Source organism: Ilyonectria robusta (assembly GCF_021365365.1).
Source record: "Ilyonectria robusta strain PMI_751 chromosome Unknown BGZ61scaffold_7, whole genome shotgun sequence".
NCBI classification, from domain to species: Eukaryota; Fungi; Ascomycota; class Sordariomycetes; order Hypocreales; family Nectriaceae; genus Ilyonectria; species Ilyonectria robusta.
The window spans coordinates 1,875,629-1,896,817 of NW_025764441.1; the positions used below are offsets into that span (position 1 = coordinate 1,875,629).

The window sequence follows — 21,189 nt, forward strand, 5'->3', positions numbered from 1 at the left end:
ATTTCGTGTATATGATGAGTATTTTAATGAATAACTAGATCGAGCATGCTGCACCAAAACTGCCTGCGACACCTTCGTCGGGTATCGGTCTAGAGGCCGAAAAGCACAAGTGCTGTGGCTACTGCAAGTAATCAGGGTTAGTTGCTCTGTCGCTCCCTGGGGCGAGCCACTCAACTTGGAAGGCAGTGGAAGGCGCGAGATCTTCTGGGACAAGGCGCTTTGTAAATGAGTTTTCGACCTTGGAGACATCTATGGCAGCTTGTCAGTCCAGGTACGCTGGTCGTGGTTGATGTTTTCACTTAAGCAGGCTAGTGTTGTAAGACAGCTCGGATAAGACAACCCAGGTTCTCGGGTTATGATTCTTACGCAGAAGTCGGAAGGTATGAAATGCGGGCTTAGAGATCCCCTGCAGGTTTATGAGAGCAAAGCCATCATTCGTAGGGGTGCTTTCAGAGTTATGGGTGGAACAAGATCAACTCAATATTGTTTCACGTACCTCTGCCGACGTCTTTTTCTTTTGGGGAAAATCCTGAAGCTCATTGTCAAAGCAGGAGTCCGACATTTCAATTTATTCACTACTGAGAGTCGCATCACATATTCTCGCATTACCTCTCAAATCAATTCCGAGAGGGAGAAGGTCAAGACCTCAAAAGTTGAACTAACTCCATCTATCAGCGAGAGGGCCTCCAGGAAGAAATGCCTGTACAGCACTGTATCCTTTGTGATGTAGCTGTAGGTACGAGCATATAGAAGGACATTCCACCCTGGCCCTAAGCTCCATCCACCACATACTACGACCTGCTTTGCGATACCATAGATACAGCAACAATAGTGCAACAGGGTCTTTTCCTCGCAGCAAGGATTCGAATGGACCATGTATGTTGCGTGTGAAGACTTCAGTTTGACCTATTGTGACTTGGCTATCCGGGAGATGCTGGATCTGGGATATCGCGTGTGCAGCATTGAAATACGGATTGTTCTCTGCGGTAGACAAGTCTTCAAGATGACACGCGATAGCCAAGGCCCTTGGTATGCCATAGATGCCTTTCTCTGGCAGGGGCGAGTTCATTTCAGCGTAGGTCGACGCCATGACACAAAAAATACTATCCGGTCGTAGAGGGTTGACTATGCGCCACAGTGACATTTTACCCTTGCCCATACGCAACCATTCCAAGTCAGAAGGATCAGAAGGTCTTAGGGGCCACGATTCTTCCGGTGTGCACGCATCAGGGGACGAAAAGCTCAAGACAGCCAGAGCGGCCGCGGTGCCCCATATTGAATCTTTGGCTTTTGTGTCAATTGGCTCACGTAGCCGTCTGTTGAAGAGGGCTGTGCCTTGTGACCAGTGATAACACTCTTCCAGACTGCGACGACAGCTTGATGTGCTATTCAGGTGGCGGTCATATGCAAGCGCCACCGCTAGAGAGGCGTGCATCAAGAAAGGGTGCTGTAAACCACATGTAATTAGTAGGGCTCAAGTTCGCAAGAGATAATCGAGCTTAATAAATGACCAAGCTTGAGTTCTGCAATGGGACGGGAACAAAAACAATGTGACAAGACTTACGGTGAAGGCTAGTGTCATGAGGTTTCGATTGACTTTTATCATATTCGCGTCATCTGGAGTAATGAGACTTCGTGCTAGGTAGCGGATTATGAAATCTTGACACCTTGCATTCAACTGATAAGATGTTGACGCGTCAGATGTCCAGACAGCACTGGTGAGAGGAGCTTGAGGCCCTGCTCTTTCTTGAGCGACGAATGACCTTAATGAGTCGTCGGCGACGGGCTGCAGATCTGGAACATTGGACATGAAGTTGCATCGTACTCCAAATGAACTACATCTGCTGCACTGTGGTTTGCTTTCGTCGCACTAGAGGGCCAAGGGAATCCGTTTAGCTACCCACAGTTCTTTGGGAAGCGGAGAAGCACGCACCTTGAGTTTTCTGAGCTTGCAATTGCGGCAGCCAAATCTCGACCTCCGCATAGGCCTGCGCTTTCGAACCTCTTTTGGGCAAGTCGAAGCCATGCCTGGATTGTTGTCTGGTTGTGTGGACACGTCGACTGTGAAAATTATTCCCGGAAAGGATTGATGAGTGCCGAAAGAATCCATCGAGAGTGCAGGGTCATCAGAACATTGCGTCACAATCTTTTTACGCTAACCCTGGCTCGGATAAGTAAAGGTCCTCGCTAGCTATTAATCGGATGCAGAGCTTTTTGATTGGCTGACAGTCCCAAGTTGTCCTGAACCCAGCTCAAGGTTGCATTAGATAGGCCGGGGACTCGTTAAAGATCAAGCGCTTTGAAATGATGGCTTAATGGTATAAAAGAGGCGATCCCTCGAGATACTGGCAAGAGTTGAGAGCCCTCAACCCAGCACTACTTCTTTTCACTAGATTCTTACATCAAATCAACCTTTGCTCACACAAAAGTCCAAAATGGCCACCCACCTCGCCGCCGTCTGCGTCGCCAAAGGCCAACCGTTCGAGATCCAAACCCGCCGCACCCCGAAACCTGGGCCAGGCGAACTCCTCGTCGCCGTCAAATCCGTAGCCCTCAACCCGGCAGACGGCTTGATGCGTAACCTGGGCATGTTAATATCCACATACCCCACCGTCATCGGCTTCGACATCTCGGGGTTGGTGCTTGAGGTCGGCGATGGCGTCCCTACCAGTACTACCGATCATGATTCGGGCCTCTTCTTCGAGCCTGGTATCACCCGCGTAGCCGCCTACGCGGCCTCCTTCTGGAAGTCCTACGACCCGAATTACGGCGCCTTCCAGGAGCGGTGTCTCGTCCCCTGGCAGCACGCCGTACCCCTTCCGGACAAAACTATGTCTTGGAACCACGCGGCAACTTTGCCAGTGGCCGTTGAGGTACCCCTGAGCGCGTGGGATGCCTTGGGGATTCCCCGTGTGGGAGAAGCCGCCGCTTCTGCTTCTGCCTCCCTTGCCCCTGCCGGTTCCAATACCGGGGTAGAGATGAAGAAGAAAAGACAACAAGAAGCACTCCTAATCTGGGGCGCCTCCTCCAGCGTCGGTACCATGGGAGTGCAGAGTGCCCGGCTGCTGCGGAAAGACCAGAACTCTCCTTTCGCCGCCGTGTATGCTACGGCCGGGGCGGCAAATATGAAGTATGTGAGTTCGCTGGGCGCGGACAGCGTGTTCGACCACAGAGACCCCCGAGTGGTGGATGCGATAGTTTCAATGGCCAAGGAGGATGGGCTGGTGATCCGGTACTGCTTTCTAGCCACCGGGCAGCTAGGACCATGTCAGGCCGTGCTTAAGGCTTTCTTTGCGGATGACGAAACGGAGAAGAATAAGAAGGCTAAAATTGCGTCCGCACCTGTAATACCCCCAGATGCAGATGTGGTGGACGGAGTGGAGACCATCTTCGTGCAGCCTTCCGCAGGGGAAGGTGAGAGGTTGGAGCAGTTCCGATATTGGATGGGTACGTGGCTGAGGGAGAACCTGGCGAAGGGAAGTATCAGCCCGAGTCCGGAGCCAAGGGTAGTTGGCAAGGGGTTGGGGGCTCTTAATGCTGGGTTGGATATGCTGCAGCAGGGGGTGAGTTGTATGAAGTTGGTTGTTGAGGTTGAGGAGTGAGAGGTTTTAGAGCGTTGACTAGGAATTAAGACTAATTCTGACTTATTTCAGAAGTTTATATACTACATTAGGTGTGAAATTACTACTTTGTGTGTTCTAATAATTACCCTGAAGTTCAATACCATCATCGCCAACCGTCATCAATCGTCATCAGCCGTCATCAAACAGGTGGCGTATAATCCAGGTCCTCATCAAACCGCCAGCGCCGTCGATTCTCCTCAACCCACCATCGACTCATAAACGCCGCCTTCTCTACCCACGCCGCCGCCTCGGCACTGTGCTCGCGCTCGACCTTGCCCAGGAACTGCCTGAAGTCAAACGCAACGACCGTGGCCTGTTCATGCGGATCCCGCGTCAGGTTGCTGAAGCGCCACTCGATGTCGTGCACGATGGGGACCACGACGCGTAGGTTCGGCTGGTGAGCGTCCCGCACGCTGAGCATGGCGCGGCCGGGGTTCATGACGGTGAACTGCCAGTTGGGCTGGCCCGTCACCAGCGAGAAGTCGCTGGCGGGCCGCAGGAGAGACTGCCCCTCGTAGTTACGCATCAGGTCCTGCGCCGCCTGACTCTCGCTCGCCGACAGCGAGTCGGTCTCGACGAGCAGGTCCAGGATGGTGGGAAGGATCTGGTGTGATGTGACAGCGTCTTCGACGTCGATTACTGGCAGCTTCGGGTGCGAGAAGACCAGGGGAACGTGCAGGTTTGCGACGCCGGGGGCGTAGTACGGCGTGATGCAGTTGCTCTCTGCAACACAGAGACCGTGGTCGCCAACAAAGACCAGCAGAGTCTCATCGGCGACGCCCTCGTCCTCCAGAATGTCCAGCAGCTTGGCCAGCCAGCCGTCGACGTAGCCTATCGTGTCCAGGTACTTGGACAGCACGGTTGATTCGTCGCCTTCCGCTAGGCGTGCTATCTCCTCGTCGCTCGGTATCTTGAAGGGGTGGTGCGTGGTACCCGTCAAGTGCGTTAGAAATACCCTTTCATTCTTCTGTTTGGCCGTCGCGAAGGTATCCCGGATGTACTCTTCCAACGTGAACTCGGACAGGCCGCCACCAGATTGGGGTCGAACAACAGGGCCAAACTTGGGTTCCGGCCCGGTTAGATACTGCTCTGTGATGATGTTGCCCTCGGGAAACCCCAGCAGCGGCATCTGAACGTCTTGCTTGTCAAACAGGCCTGTGACGGACTGCATAAAAGAGGATGACCACTTGAACGAGGAAAAGCCGTCCATGGAGCCGTCACTACCGTGGTCAAGCTGGTTGAAAGCCTCCAATATGTGCGGCAAGCATGGCTGGTAGATGTGATGGTGAATCTCCACGTTGAAGTCGACGACGAGCGGACTCAGTCCGCATAGCGTTCCTGTGAGGCTCTTCAGCGTATAGCTCGCCGTGGTGAGAGCATTGTTGAAGTTGATGCCACCACGTGGTTTCTGCTCTAGGTGTGGGAAGCCATCGTTGTAGTCGCCCGTGAGCAAGTTGGCGGTCGGAACAAGCGTTGCCAGCTTTTCTTGCGCTTGCAACAGCATCGTTTTGTTTTTGAGCGATTTGGCCAGTTGATTCCAAACGAAATCGTGCTTTTTGATCGGGAAGACGTCTTTCCTGGTGCCCTCGAGTTTAACAATCATCACATGTCGGATTTTGACGTCGCGAAGCTTGCCGCGGAGATCGGGGAGCAGGTCGTTCTCCCAGTTAGAGATTCTCATGGGGTCCGCTGTAGCGCTGTAATGCTTCTTCTTTTCGTACCAGTCCTCGAATCCCGGGAGTGGTCTGTCCGCAGGGAGCCAGGGGAGAGAGATCGGCTCGTCCAGCGCCGTGAGATTATCCCAGGTGTAGTTGATGCAGTCTCCGTACACTGGGGTCATACTGGCGAGATTGGGCGACGAGTTTGCAAAGTCCACAAAGGGGAGCAAAGGTAGCGTCCATGACATGAATGCAAATGCGCTATCTTCGGGTCGAGCAATGGACTCAAAGGTCATGGCTATCAATGAAGCTCCAACCATTGCATACGAAAGAAGTCCCCACTTCCTTTCCAGCAGCCTGCCACTCTGGTTTAGACGAGGTTTCTCTTCGTCCTCAATGGCAGACTCCCCGGCGAGTTCGGCGTCCTGCTGTAAGAGATGAGCGTACTGGGCTGTAGGCGGCAGGCAGCGTCGTATCGGAGACGAGTTCCAAAGGAGGACGAAGGGCCATTTAACAATGTCCAAGGCAATGCTCATCGCGGCATAGCTGAGTTCCTGCACAACGCTGCTTGTGACGAGTATAGCAGCAAATACCAGCAAGCACGACATCAACCCGGCCAGCAGCAGCTTCAGGGACGACGCGTCGCCGGCAAAACCGATGTTGCGCCAATGAAGTTCAGAGCCCGCAACGATGAAGAAGGAGATGTCGAAGCTCGCCAGCGCCAGAACGAATACCACCGTGACCAAGACCACGGTCGAAGCAACGGACCCCAGCCAAGGAACAGAACCAACAGAGGCTGTGCCGGCGAGGCGTAGGAACATGAGCAGCGCGACATCCTGGGCGAAGAATGACAGCCCCCAGTGCAGCACCGGGTCTATCCCCAGCGCATCAATATGGGCGTAGATGTGAGCAGCCTTGGCGCTGACGACCGACACGGCTGCGATGGCATGAAGGAAGCGATAGTTGGCGCAGCGGGTGACAAGAGCGCCAACCCAGCGGCGGCTCAAGATGCGGAGGTTCGTGATCATGTCGACAGGAGGAACGTAGATTCGACAAGAGAAGTCAACCGTCCCGCACCAGCTTTCCAGCGGTGAGCCAAGTTTTGAGCCAAGTTGATTGACGTCTTGCCCAACCCTTCCCCGACAGAAATGGTCTTTCTTTTCTTTTCCTCATCAGGGCTATTAAATATTGGTCTGGGAGCGTCTAGTGTCGCGTGACCCCTTGACTAAAGCAGAATCAATAGAATGCGCCCCTGCATTCCTCTATTTGAGCCACTATTGACGCTAAGGAAGTGGATCGAAGGACGAAATGACATCGTTTGTCTGACCACTCGGGTGGTATCCGAAGAGACCAGACCTTGGAGAAATGAGGGCGTCTCGGCGGGAGCGAGCAGGTAATTGCTTGTCTTATGAGAGGCGGGGAGATGTTTGCTTGTTTTTATTGAGGGAGGTAAAGAGTTACTCCACCATTTCACCACCTAATTGCAGCCCTGTAGCATTCCGACCCTGGAGGAAAAGGTCCTAGTGATGGGGGCCCGCCCTGCGAGGCTCCGTGGCGTGGCAAACAACCTCATCGTGGCGGACAACAAGCGCGGAAGTACTCAATGCCGCTAACTGCTCCAGGAATTCGAAGGGAAGCGCGCCCCTGAGTCCAGCCCGGTGTCGACACGGGCTCGTCACGCAGTAGCAGGGTGAGCTTTTCGCCCAAGGTGATGAGTCTGACGGCTTTTCCTTTGAGTTCTTGTGGGATTTGGTCTAGGGCTGATTCGGGTGGATGTGTGGACGCTTGCGGGTGATGGGAGATGCGTGTGAACAAAGTTACTTGGATCGGCATCAAGAGGGCCAAGGGGGCAGCCTTATGTATAATTGAGAGGAAAGGGAATGCTAATTTGCTAGATAATAATCAGAGACCCGGGAGACACTACTATAGATCTGCTGTGCGGACTTTTGTGCGGACTTTTGGTCCCACCGCCGGCTAGTCGTGCCGAGATGATCGCCGGGATGGGTACTCCAGAAGCGACACCACAAATAGAAAGCCCACAGGGCAGCCGTGAGCTGCGGTCGAAGAAAGACAAGAAGGCTGGAAAACGGCAACAAGTCGGACTCTGGGGGGCAAGCTTGTCCGCGACAGACTCAAAGCCCCGCAGGATATTGATACCCCCTAATTAACACATAATTAGCCCCACTAGCTTGGGAGGTTCGGCGTGGATGCATCAAATCCGGCATCAAACTTGGATCTTGACATGACCAATGAGATGCAAAGTCCGCAGCTGGACTACTCGTGAGCCTTAACCAATTATAGCACCGTAAAAGGTGGAGGGAGACTGTCCGTCGAGCTTGGCAATTGTCCACCTTGCTCAGAGACTCGTCTTCCACCGAATGGTTCTTGATGAACAGGTCAAGCCACATCTTGTTTCAGAGCAGGGCATGCATATTCGAAGAGGGCGTAAATATCCCCGTTACCTCGTCAAAATAGACCGCAAAAATCGCCCTCTCCAAGCGTTTACACTCATGAGGCTGACATACCCTATGCCTCTATGGAAAGAGCCTCAACTCCGCATCGAGGTGGTTCAAGATTTCACCGCCACGTTTCGATGCCACGATCATCCCTGCTATGAGGCCATTCGGCATGGCCCAAGCCACGGCCCGACAGCTGATTACTATTCTTTGCCATTGCTAGCGGCGCACCCAGTCAAAATGCGTTCAGTTCCACAGCACACCATTATCATACCAGTAGTCGTTCAAAAATCCAGGAACCATGAATGCGAAAATTGCTCAATTATCAGGAAAGATCAGTGAAGACGTAATTATCTAAACTGGTTAAAATGCAAGTTTACTACATCCGTTTCTTTTCCTTTCCATTTCCCCTTACTTGCAGTCCTGTGACTTTTGCCTCATCCCTATACAACTCCGGCTATCCATTCAAATAAGAGATAGCAGTCGGTAGAGAGCATTTCCCTACTCGCCTAACATCGTCTTGAGGACTTGAGCAGGGGTGCGCTTCGGCGCGGCTATCTCAAGGACCTCCTTGCTCGTCGTGTCAATTCCGCATTTGCCCTCCCAGGCGGTTTCCGCAGCGTGCCTGATGGACAGAATAACATTCGGGGCCTCCTTGGTTTGGGCTGCCATGTACTCGACAAACGAGGCATCCTTGAAGATGACATCATCGACCTTGGTGCCAATGTACTCCTCAATCAGGGCGACGATCTGGCGGCCAGAGATATTCTCCGGTCCGTTCAAGACGTACTTGGCCTTATTGTGCGGGGTGACGTCTTCGGTGACTAAGAGGTGAGCTGCAAAGATGCCGACGTCGTTGGAGTCGATGATGCCGACGGCCGCGTCCTCAGAAGACATCGTCCTTAGGGTCTCCTGCTTGCCCGTCTCGCGGAACTTCTTGATCAAGGCGGCGGCAGGCATAAGGATGAACTGCGTAAAGACGTTGGGCTGCAGCGAGGTCCAGCGCAGACGGTCGAATTCCGGCGAGCTCAGCAGGGCCTCGATTGCCCAGTGCGTGCGCGGGTAGTAGGCCGGGCAGTCTGGACGTACGTTGGCGGCCGTAGTGGAGATGCGCACGACGTACTCGACGCCGGCGTGGAGCGCGGCGAGGTGGAACGTCGACTCCTCAGCGAACTGATTGGGCTCGTTGTGCGAGGCAATAAAGGCCCGGACGACGTTGTTTTCGCGGAGCCAGTCGGACGTGATCTCGACCCACGTCTTCTCGACGACCTCGACGCCGGGCAGTTGGGCCAGCTTCTGAGCTGCCGCGCCGCTCGCGGAACGCGTGAGGGCAAGGATGCGGTAGCCAGCAAAGGCAGTGCTGGTCTTGAGAAGCTCCGACAGCGTCTCGACCACGGCGCGGCCGGTGTTGCCAGTGGCGCCGGCGATGAGGAATGTAGGAGCCATGGCTGCGGGTGGTTGTATATAGATGGGAGAAATGGTGGTTTGATGGCGCTGGATGAAGTAGTTTGTATCCATTAATCCAAGAGGCGACATGGCTGCTCTACTTATACCAGCACCACCGCACCACCGCTTGCAGTATGAGATTCCGGCGCTGGGATTGATGACCAATTGTCTTCCCACTTGTCACGACGAGTTTTCGCTGGCGTAAAAAGTCGGTCGGAGTTTATTCACGAGGGGCCAATACATAGACGCCTTGGTGCCAATAATTTGAAGCATTCACTCCGAGGCTTATAAATAATTTGTCGTTGCTCCGCACAATGCTACGCTCTAGTGGCTACCAGGTCTCCGCTTTGATTTCCGAGTACTGCCTGCCCCCCAGTCTTTTTCCTTTCTCTGCTTTCGTTTTCATTCACCTTGGCTTTCACGACCGGATTTTCTTTTTCCTCCACCTTTCAGTCAGATTATCTCCTCGAGCGTACCAAAGTACATGAGATGGTGAGTATTATAGGTTATATGCACAGCTGGTTGATCTTTCTAGCTACATAATTCTTCCCTCAATTGGCCTGCTATTAGACATTTCTGAGTTATGGGTCAATGAGAAGCTAGGTACGCCAATGGCTGTTTACGTAGCAAAGTACTCACTCTGGTATTCGAGCGGCCTGCGACAAGGGGCGTCACCCTTGTCGCTACCACTCGGGGTGCGATAATACATTACTGCTGCTGGCGTCTCAAAAAGCCGTGTCTCTCCGGCTGGCTTGCCAGTACGCCCTATGGGATATAACGTACGGTTGAACCTCTTCGTCCTGCTATTTGTGTTCGCCACTCCCAGCATAGTGAGTGCACGAAGCTCCAACCCAGTAAAAATCGCTGGTGAGCATCTATGGTCTTTAACAGTGGCTTGGTCTCTGTTTTGTTGGTGGGCGAGGTCTTTAGTGCAGACCACACCCGTCCGTAGCGTAGGGGTAGAGGGATAACAGAGGCAAAGAAAAAGCAGCAGTAAAGTTATCTCCTGGGAGTAAAAGATATTTGAAGCAGCTGATTAATTACTCCTGAATTACTGCTGAAGAAAGAAAAAGAGAAATAATATCAAGAGCTGCTGCGACAGCTGCAGTGGAAGGAGCGTACTGAGACTAAAGGTGTCATATTAATTAGAAGAAGGAAAAAGCATGCCTCTTATTTTTCAAGCAGACTGTACGCCTTAAGTAGGGACTGCCTAAGCTAGTATAGGCCTTCCGTACTGTATTAAACCCCAGGTGGACCGTTGGCCCCATCACACTGTATAACGATGTAACTTAGCACATTCCAAGCCTTATCATTTCTAGTTGTCGGTACCACCGTGACATCTCAAACCATCTCGCCATTAGCCGCCCAGATCACCTCAACTGTGTGTTGTGCGCCCATGATGGCCCGTCTTTTAGGCGGACGCTTTACGACCATGCTCGCAGCACCTATAATTGCCGGCATCTTCACTGAATATGAGAGCTAGAGGGTTGTGTAGTGGGTTAGCTTTGGTCCACAGTATCTCATCTTCGCTCTCTTCCTATTTCTACCCGATTCGCCAGCGGTTAATGCGAATATCAACAACTTTGGAATTCTGTACACTATATCAAGATACCACTTTAACAGCTAGTGTGCAGAAATTATGATGGCGTTCTTTGTGACGCAATATTCATCTCATATCGGACTGTACTCACGTTCCTCTTATCGTCGTCTACTTGTAGTCTATCGACCTTGGTAATTGGTCTTTTCGTTTCCGTTGGAATACCGCCACTCCTTATCACTCATATCATTTCACGTTGTTATTACTATCTACATTACAGGGCAATTGTAGCTATTATTGTAGGCCTTAGCGGCGTCATTATGGGGCTTGTGGATCCTATTATGCAAGGTCTGCTTGTGAACCTCAGTTTGATCTGGATATAGAAATCTAATCGTGCATGACTTGCAATCGTGGACCTTTAGCTACAAAATTCAACACAGCCTATGCTACATGGCACGATAATGGGCACTGCTCTTGTTAACAAACTTTATACCCAGCGTGGGTGGCACTGGGGCGGGGGAGCGAGTATTGGTTTCCTAGGAGTGGCATCAATCATTGCGGTGATCAGTGGACCTCACGAGACCGGTTGGATAGGCTGGAGAGGTGATTGAAGCTGGAGGAATCAGACCCACAAGGTGTAAGAGAAGAACAAGTATGATCGGACACATTCTCTCCTAGGATGGCCGGGTTCGTTTTGATATGTTCAGAAGCTGGAAATTTACGGTGCTATTCTCTCTAGGAGATTAGGTAATATTATGATGACGATCCGGTTCATTTGGCCTTCTCAGGCACGGCCCGGATTTTCATATGGAATAAAAAAATAAAAAGAGGATAGGACGAAGAACATCTAGGAACAAACCAGGTTATCTTAGTGGTTTTAGCTAGTTGAATCTGAGATCAACCAGAACAGCGACCTGATATATACAACACATCCGTCTTCTCTATTCATACTAACTTTTGGGGAGGCGCTATTAACAAAGCAATGCTCTCCACGTTAATCTACAAGAGCAATCTCAACCAACAATTCATTCCCCCGCGGCGTCTAACGAGTTGAACCGGCCTCTAAAACCTAATAACAAGCTGTGTCGCAGTGCCAGCTGTAATGGTGACGACAACGCACAGCGGTCTTAGCATTTCTGCATCATCGCAGAGATATGTCACCCTGGAAAGTATCAGGGGCTTGCAAAGTCGGGTTTCAGCTACTACTGTCTTCAATTTGACGTGTGCGGTGCTTAGACTGAACTGCGGGCGTGGCTCCAGTCAAAACTGCCACGTTCACCTCGATGCCTGTCGGAAAAGACGAACGTCTCGTGCGAGACGCATACCCCCCTCTACAACGTGACAATGCCCCGACTCCCTTAGCAGTCATCGGCAGTTTCTTAGAGGCCGAAAGGTCATGTACAAGGGAATGGTCTTGGCATAGTGACAAATTGGTCCTAGTGTGTGCATTAGATTCCTGATAAAAGAATAGTTTTGGATTTCTTGAATGCCATACATGCAAGCTCTGTATTAGGTGTGCCGATCCATTTTTACCTTCCAGATCAGGGATCTACGGCCGGTCGACAGAATCTGGAGATTCTTGGCCCTTGGTCTATTGATGATTATTGCTGATAAGCGCCAAAACAAGGCTCTATGCCTTCGGAAGTCGCCGCACGCCTATCGCGCACAATCTGTCGGTGTCCTTAAAGGAAGAGCGAAGGCAATCCAATCACGGTCCCAGCGTAGAATATACATCATCGCCTGTACCATACTAGTTAGGATGCGCACACTCTTTAGCCTGTCATACAACCCGGTTACATCCATTTGCGGAATGACGCATTGCTAGACTTAATACTTGATCTTTTAATGATTTGGTTCCTAGCTCATTTCCGCCAACCTAACCAATCCAGTGAGTTACCGATATGTTCCGTCAGACTCGGGCAGGGTGATTGAAGGAAAATATAACTCCCGGGCAGCGACATGTTGTGCACACCCTAAGTATCTTAAATTTAACCGTATCGACACACATCTGTAAGCGTCCCAAGGCGTTTTGTCGCCATTTTAAGTATCACAGTTACTCTCTCTGTTTTTATGAATTGAACAACAAAACGATGGGAATATGAATTCCAGAGAATCGTACCCCGCTATTCTGTGTTTCTAGTAAAGAGAGCGACTGTTGCATCCGAAGACTGGGGTGCAGAAGATTGGGTTGCATTTAGCTACAATCCCCTTGCGCCAAGATTCTTTTAGCAGCTGCCAGTGATGCCACATGAGATACCGTTATCCCCCACGCGCTAACTCAGCGCATCTGATTGGCTATATGTATCACGCAGATGCCACCTCCCTTTTTTGACTAGCCTTTGAGTCCATGTTATCTGCATGCAACATGGGTCTTAGCCACAACGGGATACCTGCCGTGATGTTAGTTCATGGGGTGATGTGATACTTCAAAGTTAGGAGAGGAGGGCTCAATGGTAGCCCAGGTACATAAATAGGTGGCATTTGCCCCCTCATCCAAGCTGTCTTGCTTCCTCACACAACCAACCATGTATATCTTCAACCCCCTAGTTACGTTATTGGCAATTGTTCCCGGTGTCCTCTGTGCTCCGGTTGAGCCTACAGTCCTTGACAAACGGGCTGATGCTCAATGGCGAGTATTCCTTGTCTTCGAATACTACATCGTGTTTCGATGCAGGAGAGGTTACTAATTCCCGATTAGTGGCTCAAACTATTATACAGCTGCCCAGGTTAATGCAGCCAGCGTTCGAGCATGCAATTACTACAATGCAGGTACAGCGGTCGGCGGATACCCTCACACGTACAATAACTATGAGGGTTTCACTTTTGCTGTGTCTGGACCGTACCAAGAATTTCCGATTTTGAGTAGCGGGTCTTTGTATTCTGGAGGTAAGTGATACTTGCCTTCTTCTACTACATCATTTGATCTAGTTTTAATCAACGAATAATCAAATAGGTTCACCTGGTCCGGATCGAGTTGTTATCAACACATCGTGTAGACAGGCAGGCACCATCACACATACGGGGGCGAGCGGGAACGCATTTGTTGCTTGTACTTAGACATTCCAAGGACAGCATAGTTACTCGTGAAAATTACAATTTGCTACCACGTTATAAGCAATATTCTTTTTAGTGATATGAGAATTTTACGCCTACGTCAAGGACCATAAGAGCAGGCCACATGGCGAAGTAGTATTGACGGAGACAGTCACATGGGGGGTATTACAAACATGGTATATGATACCAGAGAGTCCATTGCCTGACTAGGGGAAACAGAGTACGTCCCAATGTACTAGATCCATGACCAGAGCTGACTCATCTCCTCAGCCAAGAACTTGCGGAGGTAAGATCACAACTGTGGTAGACAAATTTATATCATGGTTTTCGTACTCCAGTACCTGTAGGGTCCTTACGAAGCAAGGCTCATAGAGATGATGGAATCAGAACGTGTCTTAGAAACTAAGGCAATAGGAACACTAAGCTTGTAATATGAGAACGCCCTCGAAATTCTTCTGCGCAATGTTTGCCAGAGCCAAATTCGAGTCCACAAGCCACCACCATCTTCTATGAGAGTACTTGCCATCAGCGGCAGTCTGTCAGTTGTCCTCAATTTCGGTGGAGGATCTGTTGCGGGAGACAGCACTCAACTTAGTGCCTATGCTAAAACCGAAGTGGTTCTTTACGGTGCAACAGTTGTCAACATCTCATATCCCTTGGCATGTGTCTTCAAATTCCCTACTGAGCCAAACGACGTGTGGCACAGTCTATCTTCGATCTTGCACAATGCAGATTCTATGGACGCTGATATAACTGCGGAATTTATCCTCGGGGGCATCTCACCTACTGCTAACCTGGCTACAGTGATAGCGCAGGGGACAGTCGAAGAGAAATTCTGTCTCTCACTCACTGGCGGTTGGCTCTCGACCCCTCTAGTCCTAGATAAAGAAATTGCACCTGCTAAATACAAACCACTGCTTTTCTGTCGAGAGGAAAATCCAGAGGCGCCAATCTTGAATGTAGAAGCTATCAATCGCGTCTAAGCCGTCTACTTATCCGATATATACTCCCTGGGTTATTGACTTTTCAACGCCAGGGATCCTCACAAGGGCCTGCCGCCGGTGCATCTTCTGGTCTGCTGCATGGATCCATTCGGGGATGATGTGCTTATTTACGAGAAGGCTCTGAGGGAAGATGGGGTCAAGACCGAGATGGTTGTGTATCCCGGGCTCTCGCATGGCGATCTATCGTTTAACTGCTTGAAGTCAGCACGGAAAGGTGGCATTGATTCAGTGAAGCCTGTTGTTAGTTGATCTCGGTGTGAGCTCTATTGCCAATCAGTAGAATCTCTAAAATCTCAATAGAGAGTGTTATAAGGGAGCAGTCGTTGGTACCAGCACGGGTAATTCTGACTTCGTCGGTGGGGCGGTCTAAAACTACCCACTATCCACCGAAACGCCTAACCTGCGGCTACCTAACCGACCCTGCAAAGGGGTGATCTATGGATACCTGTTTGTTGGTGGGAGATGCACTTGAGGCCAGCGACAGAGAGTCTGAGTTACCCTATAGGTAGTTTGGGATTAAAGGAGGGCCCGCAGCTAAGACCAGACGAGAAAATAGGTTGATTGAAGTGCGAAAGAAGTTGATTAAATGCCTTAGAATGTAACTACAGAAAAATAATGCCAAGAAAGCGATAAGAGCTGATGCGACAGCTTGGCTAGGGGAATACAGGGTGACCGACTGAGTCTCATGGCCACCATAACTTTATTTATGTTCAATCTCCGACATCCTAGTACAAGCCGATACTCCTGGTCGGCCCATATCCAACATGGAACTGATTCTACACGACTCCAGTCTTGCCAATGTACCCTGGAAAGGTGGTGACCTTCAGCATATTATTACCAGAATAATAAACTTCTATCACGCATAAAAATCTTGGGAGCAACCGATTGAATACCATCCTGGTCGTCACCTCGATCTTAACCGTGACCGACTCGCTAGGATATCTCAGAACAACAGGCAAGTCTCTTCAAATAGCCGTTCCATGGTTTGCCTAGCCCAGAGTAAATCCTTCGCGTCATTTTCCCACCGTCGGAGAGTCCGGATTGTTGTTTTAACCATCGCTTTCCAGTCGATGCAGGGGTCTATGATATGACTTCGCACAGACGCCAAGATCAGTAGTCCACAGCCGGTGGATCTCCGTGCGATCGACCATGTCCGTCCGTGGCGGTGGTGCTGCTCGTAGAGCAGTATGAGGATTGTACAATAACTGAGCATTTTTTGGGCTAGAGGTAGGGCTCGGTATCTATTTGGATCATCGCGCGGCGTACAGATGACGTAGTAAATCAAAGGACGATGGATCCATTCCTGAGAATTGAAGTACATTCCCCTGAGGAGGAAGGAGAACTCGTCGTTCTGGCTTTCGGACTCGGTGAACTGAATCTGAGAAGGGAGATGTGCATGCCTGCGATACTCTTGTTAGTTGAACAGTAGGAATCATCATACAGAGTAAGAACCGTACCACTGATGAATCTCGTCTTTAAATGCCATGTGTTGCTTTAAAATCTCCTCAAAGTTGGTGATCCAATGGTACTCCCCTTTACCGTAAAAACAATCAAGGATCCTACTCATTATTCTCTGCAAGGCGATTTCGGCAAGGTAAAACAACCAGCTTCTTTCTTCTTGCAGTCCTAAAACACCCCATTGCAGGTCACTGATCGACTCATCCGAGGCTGCCGCTTGCACTCCTGACGGTGGCATTGAGAGGGACAAAAAAGAATCGGGATATTTGAAGGTCGACATGCCGCACTGTGGCAATCGAAGTTCCATTCGCAGATCGCTGAGAGAGATCAGAAACAGAGAACACCAGAGCTGAAGCGATGTCTTTGGCTGGCTTGACTTACTATTCGTACTTCACACAAAACCAGTAGAGCCGTTGTTCCCGATGTCGCACATGCCGCAAAACATCTACGTCGTGATTTGGCGAAAAGTTTGACCTCCTCCATAGGTAGGCCTGGAGTTGAAGTTTCGCCTGAAGGAATAAAGGCCAGGCTCGTAAGGGTCTGAGTGCAAAGTTCTCGTAAAGCCCGGCATAGCAGTAGCAATGAAGCGTGATCATGGAAGTATGTAGCGTGCCCATGCGTTTCTTTGCAGCAACATAGTACGCTTCCCCCGCAGTTTGGTTGAGGAGAGGCTCCGGTAAATCACTCGAGCCATAACTAGCCCCCCTGGAAATTTGGTGTGAGGTCCCGATGCATGCTAAGGCACAGGCAAGCAACTATCAACGTCAGTTGCGACTACAAATAAAAAAGAAGAGTCTTACTACGAGACATGTCCCGCCATCCCACCCAAGTCCATGCTCTGAAACCTCTCTAACATATTGGTTGAACTCGGCCGCGTCTAGAATAGGGTTTCTGATATGGATCATGTCGAGGAATTTCTTGGACAACCTCGGAATATCATCTTCATTTACCCCTTGACGACTCATGCTGTTGTTGGCCCCGTACAAACCATCTCTCATCGTCTCGGCTTCTTTTAAATCCAAACGCCCAGTCGGCGAGAAGAAAGAAGCGTCAACATCAGACTGAAGGAGGAACGATGTGATGCTTTTTACTGATGGGATATCCTTGAACACGGGCCACCCAAGAATTGACTCGTGTGCCACAGTGGTGGCCGATGTTACGGAGACTTCGAGTTGGCCAAACCCGTGATCAGAGAAATCACTCTGGCTATATGCATCTTGGTCGTGGAGAACGGACGGATTCACCTCGATGGCGGGCTCTGAGACAACTTGTGTTGCCACGGAGGCACCATCAAAGCTCCGCTTAGAACTGTCCTCGATCAACGAAATGGCGTGATCTATGCGATCCATGAGCTCTCTGTTCGTTGGTTCCAGGGCCCTTGAAAGACATTAGCAGCAGTGACTCCCATATAGATTTAGGAAAGGGGTAAAATTACGGCAAGCTCTGCGCGTTACCATTGCTCCCCGTATAGGTACAGGCAAGCCTGGCGAGAGTGCAATACCTGCAGCTGGGCTTTGCATTGTCACATTTCGTCTTCCGGCTTCGACACACCTCACAAGCTACCGTTGCTCTCTTCCGGGAACGGCGGCTGGTGGCATCTGCCGATCTCTTCTCCGATATCCTGGGGGAAAGCATTGCGGGGTCCGCCATCTCGACGGGGAGGGCGACAGGGGATCGAGCATGACGGAGCTCGACACCTGCTGAATCAAAGCCCAGGGCGAAATGCGGGGGGAGTGAACTGCCCTCAGCATCCGTCTCGGCATCTGCCTCAGCAAATGGAGGTTCGGACGACAGATTGTGGGATGGCATAGCGGCTGCGGGGAGTGACGCGGACATGGTTAACCGATCTGTTCCAGCTGAACTGAGGGCCTAACTATCCCAGGCCAATGGGTGACTGTGTGCTTGGATACCGTATGCTCACATGACACCAAGGACAGGGGTCGTCGCGGACGTTCGGGGAGCAACACGTCGTTGTTGTCAGCGTTGCAACGTGTGGAGAGTAGAGAGGGAGCTCAGGAGGGCAGAGCTGTGTGGGGACGGCGGGGGATCTACTTAAGTATCTCAACAATCAGGACCAGAACTGAAGTACAATAGATTGGAACAGCTTAGCGTCTCCGCTATTGTGCATCTATCAAATAGGATATTGATATTGATGACAAAACTTCAGGGGGGGTGCCGAGCTAACGTGTTCTAACTCAATTAACATTTTGCGTTAGTGATGGAAGATCGTCTCGGGCATCGGACCGCTTGTCGGCTGTCGGCCGGGTTTATCGGGGCCAAAGGAAATGAGCCGTTCATGGGGTAATTAGTTACCCCGGAATCAGACGCAGGCGACCGCACTAGGCGTCTGCATCTCGCAAGGGAGGGCCATGGCCTGTGGAGATTATCCGTCTCCAGTACACATCGTCATCTTGGCGTTGGCACTCCTCTGGGTGAGGAAGTATATCTATATCAGCTTGACTCTCTCATGCCACGGACAACCCTCGTCATAAACCAAGGTTCGACTTCAGCAACAGCAAGATCCTCTCCACATCCATATCATACATACATACCCTTTCAATCCAAGCACATCGTCTTGAGGCACTGGACTTTGGCATCGCAACGTCCACGAGCAACCATGCCGTCCGCAATATCACACCTGGTGGCAGTCAAGAACGCCTTCAACGCGAGGCTGTTGTTGTCCTGCTCGCTCATTGCCTTTTCCCAGATGAATTTTGGCTTCGATTCGACCGCCTTCCAGGCTACACAGGCCATGGATGCATTTGCGGAGACGTTCGGTGTTTACAATACCACGACCAAAAAATGGTACCTCGAATCGACCTACTTATCGCTGCTGAACGCCCTGCCCTTTATTGGTTTCGGTGCTGGTGAGCTTGTCTTCTCTGTCTGCTCGGCTTCCTCAAACTAATGTCAAAGCAAGGCCTCTTCGCTGGAAGTACCGTCAGCGCGCGCTTCGGCCGCCGGATGGTCATGTTCACTATGAGTGTCTACGCTCTGATAAGCGTGCCCATCACGGTTCTTTCGACTTCAAAAGAGCAAATGTTGGCAGCTAGGATAATCAACTGTAAGCACTATCCCCATGTGACAGTAGCGAAACCTGCTAATGGAGATCAGTTGCATACTTAGGCATGGAGTTGTCCGTTGTTCCCATCTTCCAAGCTGAAATTGTTCCACCAAAAGTTCGAGGCTTGGTTGTTGCCACATATCAGCTGTGTGTCTACGTAAGAAAGCCCAAGTAGTCTCGGCCTACCAAACCGCGTTCTGACCTTGAACAATAGATTGGCGGCGTCATCATGAGCATCGTCTGTCAATCAACCGCCAAAATGCAAGGAGACCTTCAGTGGAGGATTCCGCTTGCGCTGTTTGCATTCGTTCCACTTGTTGTCACGGTGCTTATCTGGTTCATTCCAGAAGTATGTTGCCGTTTATCCCTTTCTCCACCAACAATCAGCAGCTGATATCTCATAGTCTCCCCGTTGGCTTTTGATGCATGGTCGCCACGAGGACTCTCTTAGATCCCTCAGAATCCTGCGCAGGGGCAAATTCACTGATGAAGAGATTGAAATGGAATTCAATTCCCTGCAAATCATCCTCGCCGAGGAACATGAGCAGGGGAACTTCATGGAGATCTTCCAGGGCCCAAACTTGAAACGGACGTGGATCACGGTGGGGATTAATTTCTTCCTCCAAATTACAGGACAGGTGTTTACTTCTCGTTACGGGACCATCTACATCAAGTCTCTCGGCACTGTCGACCCTTTTATTATGACAATTGTCAATCAGGCCGTTAATCTGACTGGCATCCTCTTCTCCATGGCGTTCGTCGATTCCGTTGGAAGACGGTAAGTTTCTGCACAAACACTATTAAAAAGAAACGAAGATTCAGTTCTAATATTCTTAGCCCACTTCTTATTTTCAGTGGTGGATTGCAGGCTGCTTCGCTCTTTGCCATGGGGGGGTTGGGCACTCCGAAAATCATCACGAATGCCATGAAGACAGGAGTCGTTGCCTTGATTACCGTCTTCAATTTCGGTTTCACAAGCGGCTTGGCTCCCTTGTCGCATACAATATCGGCTGAAATTCCGACGTCGCGTCTTCGAGACATGACATATCGGACAGCAAGTGCTGTCAATGTTCTCGTGCAGTAGGCCTCTAATCATCTCCGCAAAAGGATCCATGAAGGCTTTGCTAACTCTCATAACTCATAGGTTGGTGGTCACTCTTGTCATCCCTTATTTGTTGGATGCACCCTACGCAGCGTTAGGGTCCAAGGTTGGATTCATCTTCGGAAGCTTCGCTATATGTTCGATGATTTTCACATACTTCTGCATCCCGGAGTGTAAGGGTAAGACGCTCGAGGAAATCGACCGCTTGTTCATTGAGAAGGTACCGATCCGGAAGTTTAAGCATACCAAGCTGCCTGTGGAATTCATGTCGAAAACAACTGAGGGGGTCAAATCGGAAGAGGTGGTGCAAGTCGAGTGTGCCTAAAGGCTGCTATGATTTTGCGAGAGCTGGAGACTTCCATCGTGTACTCTCCAAAGTCTGCAAGACTATCTGGCGGGCTTGGAATTTTCCGCGAGTTTTCGTCTCATCACGTCATCGACTCTGTTATATAACAGCCTTTTCATAATCTGCAAAACATATTTCTCAGTCAAGATAAAAGGTTTACTATGAAATCAAGAAGTATAAACCATCTGTGCTCAACAAAACCTGTCCTTTCCCAAAGCCAACGCCAAAGCTTGACTTTTGCAAAATTGCCCCCGGTATAGCTATCCAAGACAACAGCGAAAACACCAATCGCATTCATTGAAGCGCCTACCGTCAAGGAATCCGTCATGATAATCCCACATAAATCACTTAGTCACTTGACTCGGCGACTGCAACGTGACCAAATGCGCTTGCCTGCTAGTCTTGTGGTTGTGGACCGAGGTTCGGCCAAAAGCAAGTACC

The 21,189-nt window shown here is 50.5% G+C and overlaps 7 protein-coding genes across 7 annotated transcripts; 3 read left to right on the plus strand and 4 right to left on the minus strand.

The window, feature by feature from the left end:
• Nucleotides 1–658: 658 nt before the first annotated feature.
• Nucleotides 659–2,076, minus strand: BGZ61DRAFT_505468 (uncharacterized protein; the record flags this gene model as incomplete). The annotated part of the gene is made up of 3 exons (XM_046251835.1): nt 1,934–2,076; nt 1,565–1,870; nt 659–1,447 (listed from the first exon to the last, which is right to left on the minus strand). The coding sequence occupies exons 1-3, from the start codon at nt 2,024–2,026 to the stop codon at nt 659–661; spliced, it is 1,188 nt and encodes a 395-aa protein (XP_046106415.1). The 5' UTR covers nt 2,027–2,076.
• A 359-nt stretch (nt 2,077–2,435) lies between these two features.
• On the plus strand, nt 2,436–3,602 carry BGZ61DRAFT_493128 (chaperonin 10-like protein; the record flags this gene model as incomplete). The annotated part of the gene is made up of 1 exon (XM_046250610.1): nt 2,436–3,602. One exon carries the CDS (start codon nt 2,436–2,438, stop codon nt 3,600–3,602), a length of 1,167 nt encoding a protein of 388 aa, XP_046106416.1.
• A 4-nt stretch (nt 3,603–3,606) lies between these two features.
• Nucleotides 3,607–6,568, minus strand: BGZ61DRAFT_449453 (sulfatase domain protein). Its single transcript, XM_046245619.1, has one exon. It carries the CDS (start codon nt 6,307–6,309, stop codon nt 3,763–3,765), a length of 2,547 nt encoding a protein of 848 aa, XP_046106417.1. The 5' UTR covers nt 6,310–6,568; the 3' UTR covers nt 3,607–3,762.
• Nucleotides 6,569–8,126: 1,558 nt separating this feature from the next.
• BGZ61DRAFT_449456 (NmrA-like family protein) lies at nt 8,127–9,447 on the minus strand. Its single transcript, XM_046245620.1, has one exon. The coding sequence runs from the start codon at nt 9,271–9,273 to the stop codon at nt 8,239–8,241; it is 1,035 nt and encodes a 344-aa protein (XP_046106418.1). The 5' UTR covers nt 9,274–9,447; the 3' UTR covers nt 8,127–8,238.
• Nucleotides 9,448–13,245: 3,798 nt separating this feature from the next.
• Nucleotides 13,246–13,777, plus strand: BGZ61DRAFT_493137 (guanyl-specific ribonuclease C2; the record flags this gene model as incomplete). Its single annotated transcript, XM_046250611.1, has 3 exons — nt 13,246–13,382; nt 13,419–13,606; nt 13,674–13,777. The coding sequence occupies 3 exons, from the start codon at nt 13,246–13,248 to the stop codon at nt 13,775–13,777; spliced, it is 429 nt and encodes a 142-aa protein (XP_046106419.1).
• Nucleotides 13,778–15,583: 1,806 nt separating this feature from the next.
• On the minus strand, nt 15,584–17,873 carry BGZ61DRAFT_505471 (vegetative cell wall protein gp1; the record flags this gene model as incomplete). Its single annotated transcript, XM_046251836.1, has 5 exons — nt 15,584–16,178; nt 16,236–16,553; nt 16,618–16,991; nt 17,037–17,613; nt 17,672–17,873. Coding segments are annotated over 5 exons (1,928 nt in total), but the record flags the coding sequence as incomplete, so codon positions are not given.
• A 980-nt stretch (nt 17,874–18,853) lies between these two features.
• BGZ61DRAFT_574824 (general substrate transporter) lies at nt 18,854–20,727 on the plus strand (the record flags this gene model as incomplete). Its single annotated transcript, XM_046256171.1, has 7 exons — nt 18,854–19,103; nt 19,157–19,300; nt 19,351–19,457; nt 19,515–19,649; nt 19,705–20,078; nt 20,138–20,375; nt 20,419–20,727. 7 exons carry the CDS (start codon nt 18,854–18,856, stop codon nt 20,725–20,727), a joined length of 1,557 nt encoding a protein of 518 aa, XP_046106421.1.
• Between the last annotated feature and the right edge of the window lie 462 nt (nt 20,728–21,189).

Coding starts and splice junctions, on each gene's coding strand:
- BGZ61DRAFT_449453 (XM_046245619.1), bottom strand. CDS start 6,309: ATGATCACGAACCTCCGCATCTTGAGCCGCCGCTGGGTTGGCGCTCTT.
- BGZ61DRAFT_449456 (XM_046245620.1), bottom strand. CDS start 9,273: ATGTCGCCTCTTGGATTAATGGATACAAACTACTTCATCCAGCGCCAT.